The sequence below is a fragment of the Lucilia sericata genome, unplaced genomic scaffold (genome assembly GCF_015586225.1).
Source record: "Lucilia sericata isolate MDLA Ls3-8-SP2 unplaced genomic scaffold, ASM1558622v1 Contig000569F_arrow, whole genome shotgun sequence".
NCBI classification, from domain to species: domain Eukaryota; kingdom Metazoa; phylum Arthropoda; class Insecta; order Diptera; family Calliphoridae; genus Lucilia; species Lucilia sericata.
This window is the reverse complement of record NW_023994577.1, coordinates 185653-202710: the sequence shown is the minus strand read 5'-3', so window position 1 is coordinate 202710 and position 17058 is coordinate 185653. Positions and strand designations below refer to the sequence as shown.

Below are 17058 nucleotides of genomic sequence, written 5' to 3'. Positions count from 1 at the left end.
CTAGAACTGAACTAGAACTGAACTAGAACTGAACTAGAACTGAACCAGAACTGAACTAGAACTGAACTAGAACTGAACTACAACTGAACTACAACTGAACTAGAACTGAACTAGAGCTGAACTAGAACTGAACTAGAACTGAACTAGAACTGAACTAGAACTGAACTAGAACTGAACTAGAACTGAACTAGAACTGAACTAGAACTGAACTAGAACTGAACTAGAGCTGAACTAGAACTGAACTAGAACTGAACTAGAACTGAACTAGAACTGAACTAGAACTGAACTAGAACTGAACTAGAACTGAACTAGAACTGAACTAGGACTAAACTAGAACTGATTTAACATAAATACACTCCCTTTGGATGTACAAACATACATATGCATGCTAAGTTCTACAATATATTAAATTGAAATTCAAATATTATTTTAATTCAACCCACAGTGTCTTATGTTGCGGTGATATATTCTTATTTTTGTTTCTTTCTTCACCCTTCCAACTTCTTGTTTGTGTTATTGTTTTTCTTTTACTATTTTCTAATCAAAAATAAACGAAACCACTTGAAAAGAAAGCAAAAATCACAAGCTATTTGATGCTCATTAGATATTCGCCCGTTAGCAAGTTCTAAGCTACGCTTGCGCAAAAGTTCTTTGTCTTTCAGTGTCTCTTAGTTTGTTTTAATAAAATTCTTATAAAAACCAAAAGACCTGACGAAAAGCTTTGCAGTTCTTTTGAGAACTTTTACTTGCTTACAATTACGTTTAAGAAAAAAAACAGCCGAGAAAATAAAATCAGATCAAATTGAAAGGATTTTGAGTATTTGAAACAGCATAATGAAATTGAGTTTATTTGTGGTGCTGGCATGTCTGGCTTTTGCCTTGGCAGGTGGGTTATTGAAAACTTTTGCTTTTTAAATGGGTGGAAAGTACTAAATGATCATTAATTAAATGCAACCATTTTAATTAATCTTTTAACTTACAAAAATTTAATTTAAATCGAATAATTTTTATTATCAATTTATCTAGAAACTAATGTTCCACAACGTGGACTTATACATCAAATCCAAAAGGGTGTAGCTGGTCCCAATCCCTACATCTTTCTAACTGTACCTAAAGGTCGTTCCCAAGCTTTGGTTCAAGGTTTTGAAGTAATTGAGGAAAATGACAGCAATATTGAAAATAAAAAACCTGCCGATGAAGACGAAGAAGAGGAAGATGCTAGCAATGACGAGGAGGATATGGCAGAAGACAATGAGGAGGATGACGATGAATTGTTGGATGATGAAGATAACGATGAAGAAGAATCTATGGATTCTTTAGACAAAAATGTAACTGAAAACGAGGATATGGAAGATGATGATGACGATGACGATGAACTTGACAATGTGATGAACAACAATTTGAGATTGAGAAAGTCGAATGCCCAAATCAAAAAAGCCAAAGCTACCCAGATGATGGTATCACGCGAACATGCCGGCGCCATTTTGGTACCCGATGAGGTCATTGAAATTGAAGGTCAAAGCGTTATTGACGAAAGAACCGGCAAACCTTCTTTGTTATTGCCACGCGCCGTTTTGGACTCAATACCCGATGGTAGTGTAGTGGCCTTAATGGAACGTTCTTTGGACGAAGATGAGCCTGAAGAACGCGCCAATCGCGTCATTGTCAGACGTCGCCGCAAGGGTGCCCGTCGTAACATCAAACGTCGTCGTGGAGGTAACCAACGTCGCCGTGTCAACAGACGTGGTGGTAATAGACGTGTTGTAAATAGACGTGTTGTAAACAAGCGCGGTGGCAATAAGCGCCGTCGCATTAACAACAACAGACGCAAAAATGTACGCGTAGTACGTCGCGGTAATCGTCGTGGCAACCGCCGTGGCGGAAACAAACGCCGTGTGAATCGTCGTCGTGTTTCTCTACAAGGTTAGAGTTCCATGTAATGACTACTCCTCTTAGACTTTACGTAGTATTACCTAGTTTTTAGTCTCTTCTATTTTTTACTCTACTCGATCACACTATGCTTAAGCTTACGAATGAAACAATAAAATAAATCAAAAAAATAAATAATAAACAAAATGTACAAATACACAATTTTGTTATCCAAAAAATACAATAGAGTTTCTTTCTTTTTTTGGGAGAAGAGAAAGTTCATGAGGTCATTGGCAAAAACAAAAACTTCAGCTTAGAAAAACCAACACTAACAAAATCTCTACCAAAGGTTAGCGAATTTTTATTGTTAAATTATGATCAACATATTAAATAGTCAACTTTCTTCATATCTCATAACGATTCTCATAAATACACATCGGAATTTGGCTAAAATTTCCATATTTCATCTATTCAAACAACAATTAATAGAATCGTCTGGCCACATTATGTTAATGGCTGATTTAGTAATACATGGCTAAAAGAGTTTACAAATGGCGATATAAATGCTAGTTTTCATGCTGTTTCAGCACATAACGTTTTTGCTGTTAACGAGTTTATACTCCAGACTCCACAAGGAAACTCGGCAGCAGTGTGTATTTTTTTACTCGTTAAAAAAATTTCATTAACAAAATGAAATTTTTGTGGATATTGTTATTGGCCTTGAGTGCCTTGTTATTAATACAAACAGCTAATGCAGGTAAACATTATATCGACACGACTTAAAACAACTTGTACTAAATATAAGTATTTTCTTAATTTCTCCATAACTTCTTTAGAAGTTGAAGTACAAAGTGCTGTTCTAGAAAATGACGATGAAAAAGTCATTGAAAATAAACTTCTCCACGAGGTGGAAACCAAAAATGACATGTCATTAGATGATGCCGAGGAACAAGCTGAAGATGACGAAGATGCAGATGCAGAAACTGAAGAAGTTTCTGTCAATGAAGATGATGAGAATGACAATGAAAACGACAACATGCAGGAAACTGAAAAATCTGTCAGTGATGACGATGATGACGATGAAAACGATAATATGCAAGAGGAAGAAGAAAAGTCTGCCGATGTGGAAGACAATGACAAAAAAACAGAAGAGGAAAAGTCCGCTGCAGAGGAAGTTATAGCCAAGGAAGATGTTGCTGTTTTTAAAGAACAACCTGAGATGGTAGGAACCATTTACAAATATAACTTAATAACACAATAATTAATTTTTGAAACCATTAAATATGTTAACAGCAACGCCTAGCTCGCAGCTTGAGAAGCTTCCACAATGCCAACGTTTTAGCCAGAAGCAACAACGTACGCCAATTCCAAAACTTAGACGAAGATGAAGAAGAGGATGCTATTGCAGAAGAGCGTGCCATACGCAGACGTCAACGTGTACGCAGGCGCAAAACTAAGAACAAGATCAAACGTACAAATCGCAATAAGCATGTTGCTAATCGCAGAAAATCAACTCATCGCAATTCGAAAAATAAGCACTCTCTAAGACGCAAATCTTCCCAGAAATCAAAAGTAAAAAACAGAAGAAGAAACCGTCGCACTCAGAGCAACAAGCGCAGAAACAGCAATCGTAGAAAAACAAGACGTAGTGGAGTAAGACGCCGCAATAACCGTAACCGCAGATCTCGCAACCGCAACCGTGGTTACCGTTCCGCCAAGCGCAATTTGCGTTCCAGAAATAGTCGCAAACGTCGCCGTTCCAACAAGAAGAGAAATAGTCAACGCGATAGCAATAAGCCTCGCAAGTCAGAAGGCGATGAAATGTTGATGGCCAACGATGATAAGAAACCAGAAAACGAAATGGCTGAACCTGTTGCTCAATCCAATCAACAAGCCGAACAGCCTGCTGAGGGTACACAGCAGTAAGGGATATCCTTTAAATTTTAGGACTTAGTTTAAGTTATTTATTTTAATTTATTTATTGAATAAAATTATAAATCATTTAAAGAAACATAAGAATTGCAGAAGAGTTTTTTTTTCAAAATTTAAAAATATTTGGTTGTGAGTGAAAATCAATTGGAATTATCACTTTTTAACAGAATATCGATGCATATCGTTGATTACATGTGAGTTCCATCGGGATGTTAGTTAATGTTGTTGTCTGACTAACTAACTAACTAACTAACTAACTAACTTACTAACTAACTAACTAACTAACTAACTAACTAACTACTAACTAACTAACTAACTAACTAACTAACTAACTACTAACTAACTAACTAACTAACTAACTAACTACTAACTAACTAACTACTAACTAACTAACTAACTAACTAACTAACTAACTAACTAACTAACTAACTAACTAACTAACTACTAACTAACTAACTAACTAACTAACTAACTAACTAACTAACTAACTAACTAACTAACTAACTAACTAACTACTAACTAACTAACTAACTAACTACTAACTAACTAACTAACTAACTAACTAACTAACTAACTAACTAACTAACTAACTAACTAACTAACTAACTACTAACTAACTAACTAACTAACTAACTAACTAACTAACTAACTAACTAACTAACTAACTAACTAACTAACTAACTACTAACTAACTAACTACTAACTAACTAACTAACTACTAACTAACTAACTAACTAACTAACTAACTAACTAACTAACTAACTAACTAACTAACTAACTAACTAACTAACTAACTAACTAACTAACTAACTAACTAACTAACTAACTAACTAACTAACTAACTAACTAACTAACTAACTAACTAACTAACTAACTAACTAACTAACTAACTACTAACTAACTAACTAACTACTAACTAACTAACTAACTAACTAACTAACTAACTAACTAACTAACTAACTAACTAACTAACTAACTAACTAACTAACTAACTAACTAACTAACTAACTAACTAACTAACTAACTACTAACTAACTAACTAACTAACTAACTAACTAACTAACTAACTAACTAACTAACTAACTAACTAACTAACTAACTAACTAACTAACTACTAACTAACTAACTAACTAACTAACTAACTAACTAACTAACTAACTAACTAACTAACTAACTAACTAACTAACTAACTAACTAACTAACTAACTAACTAACTAACTAACTAACTAACTAACTAACTAACTAACTACAACTAACTAACTAACTACTAACTAACTAACTAACTAACTAACTAACGAACTAACTACTACTAACTAATAACTAACTAACTAACAACTACCAACTAACAAACTAACAAACTAACTAACTAACTAACTAACATAGGGAGCATACATGTCATGAAACAATTATCCGTGAAAGGACGCGGTTTTGAGGGAACAAAGGGCATTCAATTTATTTTTTTTTTTTTCATTAATATAAATCTACTTTTTGTCATTAATATAAATCTACCTTTTTCCACTAAAATTAACTTATTTTTTAAAAAGAAAAAAGCAGGCTATCATGGCTAGTTCTTTGGAGTTAGATCTCCTACAAAATAAAAAGAGGACATGGATATATAGCATTGCAAAGCGATTAATTCCGCACATTTTATTAACAAATCAGTATTATCTGACCGATCGCAGTTTTTAGACAAATATTTTTTTTATCAAAACAATGCATTTATTGCTCGTTTCTCTGTCTGGAGTACAAAACTTTTTGAAAATTTCAGTTTCACACAAAACGATACCTTTTGCAAAACTTCCTTACCAAACTCGAACATTTATTGGGACTCTACCTTACTATGGCATAAAATGGTTCTTAAGATACATAAATGAACTTTTCCTAATCTTGAAAGTTAATCGCAACAGTTTTCCTATGTGTGATACTGAACTAACTTGAACAAGTTTAATTTATTTTTAACATTAAACACCGTGACTAATTAGGCATCCAGTCTGGATCTGGCACTCGAATTTAAAGCGAACATCGTTTTCTTAAAGTATATTTGAAAATGTTCCATTGTAATTCACTAGAAAATGTATAAAAAGGATAATTCCTTTTATTAACGCGAAGAAATTGAATTTCGTATTCTTTTCAAACAGTAGCTTAAATTCGTATGCAGGTACTTTCCGATAATCTTTAGTATTTAAATTTTGCTATTTTTGAAATACGGTCCTTTCCGTCACAGTAACTTCTTCATAAAAACCTCTAAACAATAATATTAACTTTATTTAAATATTAGATTTCTTTCTTTGAGTTATTGAAAATAACTACTTAGACGAAAGAAAAATGAAGATCATTAATCAATATCAATCAATCTCTGCCTCTCTTAATTTGTGATGATTCTCTGAAGTGAATAACGTCGGGGTCAAGAGTAGTGACAGTAAAATTTAGCCGCGGGAGTTTTTACCTTTTGTTATTGTTCTTTTCACTCTAGCGTCAAAAAATATTAGAGTTTTAAACTAACTATTATTATGTACATACATATCTTACGGTTATGTTTGTATGTATATTAACAAAATAATAAGTAACTAAAAACCTAACTGAGTGATTTGTCTGACAATTTGATGTTTTGATGAATGTTTCTGCTAATTTTTCATTTTTAGAAATGAAAATATCGGTATCATCGATTTAACATCTTTCTTTTTCGTTGCCTATATTTTTTTTTTTGCAAAAGATTAGTAAAATTGCGTCGATTCATTAGTAATTTAAGGTGATTTAATATTTTACGCTGTATGGAACTTTGACATGCTGGAGGGGTGAATGTTGTTATGAAAAATCAATCATCTTTTCTTAGAGAAAAAATACATTAGTCAAAAGAAAGAGTGATTAGAAAATTTAGCATTCTAAGCTGTCAAAATGCTATATTCGAAATTGTATATAAAATAGTTGCAGAATTATTCTAATCATCAGTCAATTCCCAACATTCAATCCTGTTGGGGAATCTTCAAGTTTGTCCATCATTTGCTAAAGTAAACTAATCTTGAAGAAAAACATCTAGATCAAGTTTTCCTTACTAAATAACTATGAATTTGAAGTGTTTCACGTTTGTGCTGTTGCTATGTTCAGCAATAGTACTGCAAACTGCCGGTAGGTTTTCATATATTAAAATGTTTTAATTGACACAACTTGATATTGGTATTATATCTTGTATATTTACAGATGCCAGACATGGCAAAAACGCTCGCAATCGCTATAAGTTGTTCGGGGGCAGGGTTAAATCGGTGGGACGTTATGAACATGTTGCTGCACAGGGACGTTTTACAACTGCCATGATGAATAAATTTAATGCATTAAAGGGTACAACAACTACTACTACTACTGCTGCTCCAACTACAACTACAATGACTATGACACCACCAACAACACCACCAACTCCAACAGGTGTAACAACTCCTCCCACAGTCACAACTCCTACAACACCTACAACTATGGTTCCACCAACACCACCAGTAACACCTCCACCTACTCCTCCAGCTACACCCCCAGCTACACCTCCAGCTACACCTCCAGCTACACCACCAGCTACACCACCAGCTACACCACCAGCAACACCTCCACCAGAACCACCAGCAGGACCTCCAGCTGATGGTTCCGATCCCGCTGAAGATGATCCAGCTGAAGATGATCCAGCTGAAGATGATACAGATGGAGGCGAAGACACAGAAGGCGGTGGTGGCGAGGATACAGAAGGTGGTGAGGAAACAGAAGGTGGTGAGGAAACAGAAGGTGGTGAGGAAACAGAAGGTGGTGAGAATGAACCACGCAACTTAATCAACATACATCTTGACGATTATGACGATGATGAATATAACGATGATGAGTATGATAATAGAGAAGATCGCTTACTAATGAATAAGAATGCTAACTCCGAAGATATTGATGACTTAACTGAACTTGGTCGTGCTGCTCGTGCCAGCCCTTCACAGTGGAGACGTCGCATGGAACAGCGCCGTCGTCGTCAAATGCAACAACGTCGTCGTGAAAGAAATCGCCAACGTAGGCTTATGAGGCAACGTCGCAACCGATTACAACGCTCTAGATACCAAAGCAAACGACGTGCTATGCAACGCGCCCAAAGACGCCGCCAACAATTACTATATCGCAGACGCAAAGCAGCCAAGCGCAGACGTGCCTATTTAAAGAAATTGCAGAAACAACAAAAACGTCGTCGTAAGATGGCTCGTCGCCGTCGCCGCATTATGCGCCGTAACAACAGGAAACGTCGTGAGAATAGACGCCGCCGTGAAAAACGTATGCGTCGCCGCATGCAACGTATAAGACGTAAACGCAACCGTTTGAATAACAGACGTCGTTTGCGCCGATTCTACAATCGTCCAGGCTCCAGACGCATCATAAGGGTTAATGTATAAAATACGACAAAAACTGCTATAAACGAAAACAATGAAAATAAATGGAAAATCTAATATAAAAAGAAACAAAAATGTCTTATCTTCTGGATGATTATAGTTTTACGCTTCCTCAGTAATGGGCGAAATCAAATGCCTGGAATTAATTTAGTTGAGGCTGGTGGTAGAGCAGAATTTAAATGTATGTAATAACGGTATGCATAAAATTTTCTATTATAATTGTTATATGGAGATATATGTATGTATATGTATATTAGGTTTGTCCCGTTTGTGTGGACAAAAAATAAGGTTCTGATATTCCCACCGAAAATTTGTTTATTCTAAGATACCGCTGAACAAAGTGTTTGCTCTGGGGTCAATATTTGGAAAGCTAGACCAAAAGGTTAAAATATTTTTCCAATATTTTTCATGTTTTACGCAAAGGAATGATAAAGGTCTTCGAGATGCGCTCAATTACTTACACCAAATAATGCTATGTAAAACCTTGAAAAACTTAAAACTTTTACAAAAAATTAAATATTTCGTAAATGTTTTGATTTTAATACATTAAATGTTTGATATAACATTAAAAGTACCTTTTGAAGACCTTTCATATGATACCAAAATTTCATAGAGATTCTGTCTAAGAAATGTGGAAAAAATCATAAAAATCTTAAAAACACACCTTTTTATCCTTTGATCTAGATCACCAAATATTAACGTCAAAAAAATTTTTAAATTTTATGAAAAAGATCGGTTGGCAACCGTTTCGAAATGATGTAAAGATAGCGGTATCGGTATTTAAACTTATTTCGGTAACGGTATTTTGGCTTAGTGTTATCGGTATTTTCGTTTATTTCGGTATTGAATTTTTAACGTTATCGATATTTTGGCTTATTTCGGAAACGATATTTTAGCGGTAATGGTTTTTTTTGGAACTCTACCGTTTTTGAATATTAACTCCTTTGTGAATAGAATATATGTAATGGTATGTCAGCAATATTGGTATGTTGACTTATTTCGGCAACGGTATTTGTGCTGAAAAGATTTTTTTGCGGTAACGATAGCTTAGCAATAACGTTTGCAAACCTTGTGAAAAAATCGAATGTTTCTATTTAATTTACTTATTTGAAATGTTTTGAAATATTTTTATATAAATACTAGCTATACCCAGTGCGCTTTGCTACTCTAAAAGCAATATAAATTAAAAAAAAACACTTACATATGGGAGATGCCACGCAAATTATTGCAAGTTCGCCAATTTTTCCGAACGCTAATAAGGATTTTAATGTAAGCTATGAAAAATGTGAATAGTATTATATTGTATTTAATTCATATGGGAGAGGCCAAATCCCCCATTGAAAGTCCGCCCATTTTTCTCTAAATGTTCACATGAATGACAAAGTTCTTCATGTAAAATAGCTTCTATAGTATCTCAGATATACCCTGATGAAAGTCCGCTTTTTTCCCTCAAAATGTTCAAATGAATATGAAAGACCTTAGTGCAAAATTTTAAGAATCTAGTTCTATTAGTTTCCCAGATAAAAGTTTTTTTGTATTTAATTCATATGGAAGGTACCGCTCCCCCATTGGTAGTCAGCCAATTTATTACCAAAAATGTTTACATGTATGTTAAAGTTCTTCATACAAAATTTGAAAATTTTAACTCTAATAGTTTCCAAGATAAACGAATTTTTGTATTTAATTAATATGGGAGGTGACACGCCTCCTACTGATAGTGTGCCCACTTTTTATCCTAAATAATCATATTGAAACTTAAGTGGCTCCGACAAAATTTGAGAACTCTAACTGTTATATTTTCTGAGATATACTCATTTAATATTTTCTTAATATGGAAGGTGGCACGCCCACTATAGCCATTCCGCCCATTTTGTCCAAAAATATTTTAAGGATGTCAAAGTTGTCCGTGCAAAATTTGAGGACTCTTATTGCACCAGTTTTCAAGATATACGTCTTTTAATAGTTATTTAGAAAGTAGGTGTGGCACCTCGCCCACTTGAAATTTCAAAATAAAAAGTAGCATATTTTTACTTCCAGGCATACAGGAACACACTTTGAAAATTTCAACAAATTCGGTTTAGCCGTTTAGGCGGCTATAGACTTCAAACAAACATACATACAAACAAACATTAATTTGTATATATAAAGATGATTATCTGTACAAAATTTAAGGCTTCTAGCTGTTATAGTTTTCCAGATAGACATACATAATTTAGTTCTTAATGGAGAGTGTAACGTCCACTATTACTGGTCTACATTTGTTCTTTATAATTATACTGCAAACGTTCTTAATTTTAAAAAATTTTAAGACTGTAGCTATCCCAGTTTCCCAGATATTCTGATTTTAATATTTACTGCATAGAGGAAGTACCTTGCCCACTGTTGCTAGGCTGCCAATTTTTTACCTGAATGATTATAAGAATGTCAAACCCAGATATACGACTATTATTATTTAGTTCATATGAGAGGATCCACACCCATTATTGCTTTTCAGTTCAATAAGTAGTTAATTATATCTTCAAGGCTTTATACATGCACAATTTTTCAGTGGGGCTTAGAGTGTTCCAAGCCTGTATGAAGCAAAAAAAATTACGACAAAATGAAAAATCCCCGCCTCCTCAATCTAGAATTGTAGATTGCTAATAGGATAAAGTGCACAAATGCCGCAACGGCTGTGAAGTTTTGAGGTGAAAAACCGATTTTTCCAATTTCTACTAAAATAAAAACGGAATTTCCGATATGCATACAAACACTTAAACAAATAAAAACGGAGATCGAAAGTACAATCGAACATTACAAAATGGGTGATCCCAATGTGGAAGTCGCTGATGTTCCCACCGAAAATCCAACATTAGTTCTAGCCATATCCGTCGGCCCATATTTAACCACATCCCCCATAAAGCATCCTTCAGAAATCAGTTTTTGAACAATTTTGATTTAAGAAAAAGACCAATAACGTTGTCAATTGATAACGGATTTTTAAAAACAAAGTTGTGTTTTACTCATGAATAAACATGGATTTCTATTCAGTTAATAAATGGTACGGTTCCTATATAAAATACTTTCATAAAACATCTCCAAACTTGGACAACGGTGCAAAGCTTACATAAAAAATATGTTTGCTGGTGAAACTCACACATATCTCTCCAGGTTACTTAAACGTTATATATGTAATTATAAAGGCCTCAGCTTCTGCTTTCTAAATTCGTGGAGAAATTTTAAATCGGTTCGGATTCAACTTAATTACTGACTCATAAGTGCATAAAGGTGCGAAAAACTGGTTTTTTTATCCATAACTCAAGATTTTGGAGGTGTTTGGCAAATTTCAAAAACATATTCTTGTTATACCCGGATCCACCTTTCAGAAAAATAGTATCACTTTCCAGGTATTTATTTTTGTCGCATAGTGTATTTCATGTTGATGCAGTTTGTTTGGTATTAAATATGATGGGCAATATCGGTCCACGATTTCGACTAGCCCCCATATAAGGTTCCCTCAGAAAATTACTTTATCGCTCATAACATGTATAGGAACCTTAATCTACTAAAATTTTAAAAGCATCGGCTACATCCCATATGAAGTATCTGTCAGAAAATGACTTTGACGCTAATAACTGTCTAAAAGAAGTTCTATAGCAATGAAATTCGACTTGAATATATTTTATAGGAAACTCCATATAAGGTTCCCTTCCGAAAATGACTTTAACGCTCATTTCTGGCTTAAAAATGCGAGTATAGCGATGAAATTCGTCATGAATAAGTTTTATGGTAGCCAAAATTTCTCTACCAAATTCTATGAAGATCGGTTCATAATTGACTCTACCCCCTATATAAGGTCGCATTTAGAAAATTACTTTAACGCTCATTACTGGATTAAAAACGTGAGAATAGCGATGAAATGCGATCTTAATAAGTTTTATGCGAGGTAAAATTTCTCTACCAAATTCTATGAGGATAAAGTCTTCTTCTAAAATGACTTTAACACCCATATAGCGATGTAATTCGACATGAATAAGTTTTATGCGAGCCAAAATTTCTCTACCAAATTCCATAAGGATCAATCCATAGTTGACCCTACCCCTCATATAAGGTCCCCTTCAGAAAATTACTGGCTTAAAAATGCGAGTATAGCGATAAAATTCGACATGACTAAGTTTTGTTCTTGTCAAAATTCCTCTATCAAATTCTATAAGGATCGGTCCATAATTGACCCTACCCCTCATATAAGGTCTCCTTCAAAATATTACTAGCTTAAAAATGCGAGTATAGCGATGAAATTCGACATAAATAAGTTTTGTGCTTGACAAAATTCCTCTACCAAATTCTATGAGGATCGGTCCATAATTGACCGATCCCTGTAAAAAATAAGCGTTAATCATTACTATATTAACAATACAAGTACTGCGATGAAATTCAACATAAACAAGACCTGTATGAACAAAAAAAAAAAAAATAATTTACGAGAATCGCCCCATAATGGACCCTACCCCCATACAAGGTCCTCTAGACTTTAACGCTCAATACCGGCTTAAAAATACGAGTGCAGCGCTGAAATTCGACAAAAAAAGTTTTATGAGTCAAAATCTTTCTAAAAATATATACGAGGATCGCGCCATAGTTGACCCAACTCTCCATTTAAGGTCCCCTTCAGAAAATTACTTATTATTGGCTTAAAAATACGAGTACAATGATGAACTTCGACATAAACAAAATGTGTATGAACGAAAATATTAGGAGGATCGCGCCATAATTGATCTAATATATGAGAAAATTGTTTCCATAAAGTTCTGCTTCCAGACTTAAACTTTAAGTTATAGGAAAGCATTCTGGAAAAATTTAGCGCGATTGCTGAAACCGAATCTGATATCTGATTTTTTCTACCACCCACAATTTCATCGCAAAATGACATTGAATATTTTGTTCTTATATTACGGACGTTCTATATAATTTTAAAAATATATTTACGTTTAAGGGTTAATGTGATTTTTTTTCGTTGTCGTCATAAATATGGGTCTTAATTATATATTTTGCCTAAGTTTCATTTAAATCGTTTGAAAACGATATAATATTTCATTATGGTTTCAAGAGGATTTTCCAATATTGCATAGCTTGAGTTTAACCTTCACAGTTTATGGGTTAACATTATTGGATTTTACTAAAATTTCAGATAAATATATTTTCTATTATCTTGAATTATATATTCTTTAAAAGTTTTATATAAAATGCATAACAGTAAAGAATAAGCAATGTTTTTCAAAAATTTTGACAAAAAATTGTCATCTCCTCAAAATTCAAATCGCACTTATTGCTAATATGTGAAAGATAGTGATCTAATTTATTTACCATTGTATTCCCTTCTTTATTATCCATAAGTCATATGGAGACTTTCTTAAAATTTTAAAATTTACTTAACAAAATTGGTAAAAGTTTGAAACTGGATTTTTTAAACTGCCGTCTTAAGGGTTTTTGCCCATTTATGGGCATAGCTGTAAAATAATGATTAATAATCGTAATCATTATTAATTAGATTATTTTTATTAAAAATGTAAAGTTAATGATTAATTAACGATTATTTTAAATTTGTTTAATTAATTATTGATTACGATTAAAAATAATCTAAAAATAATTAGGGATTAATTGAAATTAATGAAAATAATAAAAAAAAATCAAATTAATCAATAAAAATTAGTCGATTATTTTCAAGGATTAATTTTGATTATTTTCCATATATTTAGTATAATTTCATCCCAAAAAAAACTCTATGAAAAATTTAAATATATTTCCGGTAATCCGCTAAAAATTACGGATTTTTTGAGACCCATTTCGAAATGATTGCAGTAATTTTTTCTAATATGTTGTACTGAGATCAAGATTTTCAATCGAAATAAACTCGATAAATATATTGTTTTCAATAAAATAGTCATCTAATCGAATAGTGTGTAACTTAAAAAACAGTTTTCCATTACTCGTAATGTAAAAAGATAGAGAATTGTACCAAATATATTGAAATTAATCAAAAATAATCAAAATTAATCCTTGAAAATAATCAAATTAATTATTTGATTAATTCTGATTATTTTTGGTTATTTTCATTAATTTAAATTAATCCTGATTATTTTTAGATTAATTTTAATCGTAATCAATTAATAATCAGAAATTTTATACCAGAGAATTAAATAATCATTACGATTATTTTTGAAAAATAATTTAATTGATTATTAATCGTAATCGAAATTTTACAGCTATGTTTATGGGTTAACATTATTCGATTTTACTAAAACTTCAGATGTATGTTTCCTATTATCTGGAATTATCAAAAATTTTACAAAAAAAATATTTTTCTCTGGGATAAAAACTCACATTTAAGTTAATACGATTTTAATCTGATTTCATTGACGGACATACATATCTAAGAAAGTGATTCTTAGCCTATTAGTATACTTCAAGGTGTAGGACCAATATTTTTCAATTATTACAAACATCAGCACAAACACATAACAATTACAATTACTTTTAATGTATAATTGAGCAATAACTAATTACAATTTTTTGTAATTGAAGTTTTGCCAGTTACAAATACTTATAATGTGTAATGTACTGTTACTATTATTTGTAATTGTAATTGAAGTTTTGCCAATTATAATTACTATTTCGTTACTTCAGTGCACGTTTTACAATTATTAAAGAAGATTTTTAGGTCACAAATTTACACACGAATATTAATTTTGTTAGCTAAAAATAGTATTCACTGATTTGCTCTTACAACTAACTGTATGTAAGTCAGCAGTAAAAGAACATGTATGTATGTATGTAATGGCCAATAGTTTGCTAAATGTGTATTGGTTTGTAAAAATTAACAATGCAAATATTTATAAATACATATTTGATAATAAACATAATTTGATTGTCTTGGCGACACATACATACATATAAAGCAAATCGATCGGTAGGCCTCTACAATGGTGTTACAACGTTTCATTGGATTATTCAAATGAGATGATCTTTCTTTTTGTCTATTGCCGTTATCGTTGTTTTTTATGTAAAATTGATTTGATTACAGCGCTTTAATTTATGGACGACTGCATGGAATTGTTGTTTCTTTTTCCATAGAATTTCAGAATGTAGAATTTCTTTGGAGAAATGTAAGCAAATTTACAAGATTTTACAACATATAAATATGGTTGGGAGGCCGGTATTAAGTCAGTTCACTACCAAGCCTTACAACTTGGTGGAGTGTAAAGCAAAACAATTTAAACAACTGATCGTTTGGAATCAAAAACGATTTTGATTTGGCTTTCAACACAGAATATAACAGAAGATTTTAATAGTCATGGCTGCATCAAAGCCCACTTTAATCTTTGTTTGTTTAGTAGCAGTTTTGCTGCAATCAACAGGTAAATATCAAAATGAAAAATCAAATGAAACTCTCTGGACCTTAATAATAATTTTTATTATTATTTCATTGTATAGGTTATGTCAACGCCGTATATCCATTGTTTGATAAATTTGCTGCTTTAGCGGCAATTAAAAATCCTACCACAACTTTACCACCTGAAACTGATCCTACCACAACGATTACCGTACCAACTGGTGAACCTACACCGCCCGAAACACCAACAACAGATTTACCTGAAACACCTCCTACAACAGATCCCACAACTGATACTGAAGATCCACCACCAACTACTGATACCGAAGAACCACCCACTGATACTGAAGAACCACCCACTGATACCGAAGAACCACCTACTGATACTGAAGAGCCTACAGATACTGAAGAACCCACCCCACCAGAAGATGAGGATCCGGATGAAAAAGAACCTGATGAAGATGAACCTGATGATAAAGAACCTGATGAAAAAGAACCTGATGAAGATGAACCTGATGAAAAAGAACCTGATGGTGAAGGAGACGGCCCTGATGATGAAGGAGACGGCCCTGATGGTGAAGGTGACGGCCCTGATGGTGAAGGTGACGGCCCTGAGGAAAGATCTATCTCTTATTTCAATAAAGACGATGAAGACGATATTATCGAAAATGAAATTCTTAAATCGGAAAGCTCTGATATTGCTGAAGGACGTGCTTACCGTTCCAGTTCATCTAGATGGCGTAGTAGACAAAGACGTTTGCGTGCCCAACGTGACAGACTTAACCGTCAACTTAAACGTCAAAGAAGAAATTACCAAAGACTAATTCGCAATCAACGCCGCAGGCAAAGATATCAACAACTGAGAAGACGTAACCAACAACGCAGACAACGCAACCGACGTAAACAACGTGTTCAAAATAACCGCCGTAGGACTCAAACAAAACAACGCAACCGTCGTCGTTTGGAGCAATGGAGAAAACAACAACAGCGACGTCGCCGCAGAGCTAACCAAATTGCCAGACGCCGCAACGAACGTAGACGTCTTAATCGCTTGAGAAACCGTATCATGAGGAAAATTCGCCAACGTCGCCGCCAACAATTGAGAAGACAAAGACGCAACAAGAGACCAAAACAAATCCGCATCAGGCGTTCCCGCCGCGGCCAACGTCGTCGTGTCGTACGCAGAAATCGTCGTCGTCAATATTGAAAAGGATAATGCCCACCGATAAATGGATAAATAAAAATTAAAACTTATATTACAAAAAAAAATTCCTTTTGTTTTTCCTTTATTACATATCCTTTAAACTTTAACGTCTCCAATCTATAGGTAGTTTTATTATTTTATTATAAACTATTTAAGATTGGGCTATGTTATCTGTCGATCTATCTTCTAAACAGTATCAAATATCTTTCCCAGAACTAGAAGAGCAAAATAAACATATAAACATGTTTATTTAGGTTATTAAAAACTATTTTAACTGT

General features: G+C 33.3%; 4 protein-coding genes across 4 annotated transcripts; all 4 read left to right on the top strand.

The window, feature by feature from the left end:
- The first annotated feature begins 611 nt into the window (after positions 1-611).
- Positions 612-2080, top strand: LOC119606312 (MATH and LRR domain-containing protein PFE0570w). The gene is made up of 2 exons (XM_037959756.1): positions 612-886; positions 1027-2080. The coding sequence occupies exons 1-2, from the start codon at positions 835-837 to the stop codon at positions 1926-1928; spliced, it is 954 nt and encodes a 317-aa protein (XP_037815684.1). The 5' UTR covers positions 612-834; the 3' UTR covers positions 1929-2080.
- A 296-nt stretch (positions 2081-2376) lies between these two features.
- Positions 2377-3888, top strand: LOC119606311 (protein SDA1 homolog). The gene is made up of 3 exons (XM_037959755.1): positions 2377-2626; positions 2706-3091; positions 3163-3888. Exons 1-3 carry the CDS (start codon positions 2560-2562, stop codon positions 3793-3795), a joined length of 1086 nt encoding a protein of 361 aa, XP_037815683.1. The 5' UTR covers positions 2377-2559; the 3' UTR covers positions 3796-3888.
- Positions 3889-6756: 2868 nt separating this feature from the next.
- On the top strand, positions 6757-8255 carry LOC119606306 (stress response protein NST1-like). Its single transcript, XM_037959750.1, has 2 exons — positions 6757-6927; positions 7000-8255. Exons 1-2 carry the CDS (start codon positions 6864-6866, stop codon positions 8208-8210), a joined length of 1275 nt encoding a protein of 424 aa, XP_037815678.1. The 5' UTR covers positions 6757-6863; the 3' UTR covers positions 8211-8255.
- A 7139-nt stretch (positions 8256-15394) lies between these two features.
- LOC119606314 (translation initiation factor IF-2-like) lies at positions 15395-16845 on the top strand. The gene is made up of 2 exons (XM_037959757.1): positions 15395-15601; positions 15678-16845. Exons 1-2 carry the CDS (start codon positions 15538-15540, stop codon positions 16781-16783), a joined length of 1170 nt encoding a protein of 389 aa, XP_037815685.1. The 5' UTR covers positions 15395-15537; the 3' UTR covers positions 16784-16845.
- Positions 16846-17058: the final 213 nt, after the last annotated feature.

What these genes read in the sequence shown, in the direction of transcription:
- LOC119606306 (XM_037959750.1), top strand. Translation starts at nt 6,864, where the DNA reads ATGAATTTGAAGTGTTTCACGTTTGTGCTGTTGCTATGTTCAGCAATA. An exon ending in AATAGTACTGCAAACTGCCG is followed by an intron (nt 6,928 to 6,999) that starts GTAGGTTTTCAT and finishes GTATATTTACAG; the next exon opens with ATGCCAGACATGGCAAAAAC.
- LOC119606312 (XM_037959756.1), top strand. Translation starts at nt 835, where the DNA reads ATGAAATTGAGTTTATTTGTGGTGCTGGCATGTCTGGCTTTTGCCTTG. An exon ending in TCTGGCTTTTGCCTTGGCAG is followed by an intron (nt 887 to 1,026) that starts GTGGGTTATTGA and finishes CAATTTATCTAG; the next exon opens with AAACTAATGTTCCACAACGT.
- LOC119606311 (XM_037959755.1), top strand. Translation starts at nt 2,560, where the DNA reads ATGAAATTTTTGTGGATATTGTTATTGGCCTTGAGTGCCTTGTTATTA. An exon ending in AATACAAACAGCTAATGCAG is followed by an intron (nt 2,627 to 2,705) that starts GTAAACATTATA and finishes TAACTTCTTTAG; the next exon opens with AAGTTGAAGTACAAAGTGCT. An exon ending in TTAAAGAACAACCTGAGATG is followed by an intron (nt 3,092 to 3,162) that starts GTAGGAACCATT and finishes ATATGTTAACAG; the next exon opens with CAACGCCTAGCTCGCAGCTT.
- LOC119606314 (XM_037959757.1), top strand. Translation starts at nt 15,538, where the DNA reads ATGGCTGCATCAAAGCCCACTTTAATCTTTGTTTGTTTAGTAGCAGTT. An exon ending in AGTTTTGCTGCAATCAACAG is followed by an intron (nt 15,602 to 15,677) that starts GTAAATATCAAA and finishes TTCATTGTATAG; the next exon opens with GTTATGTCAACGCCGTATAT.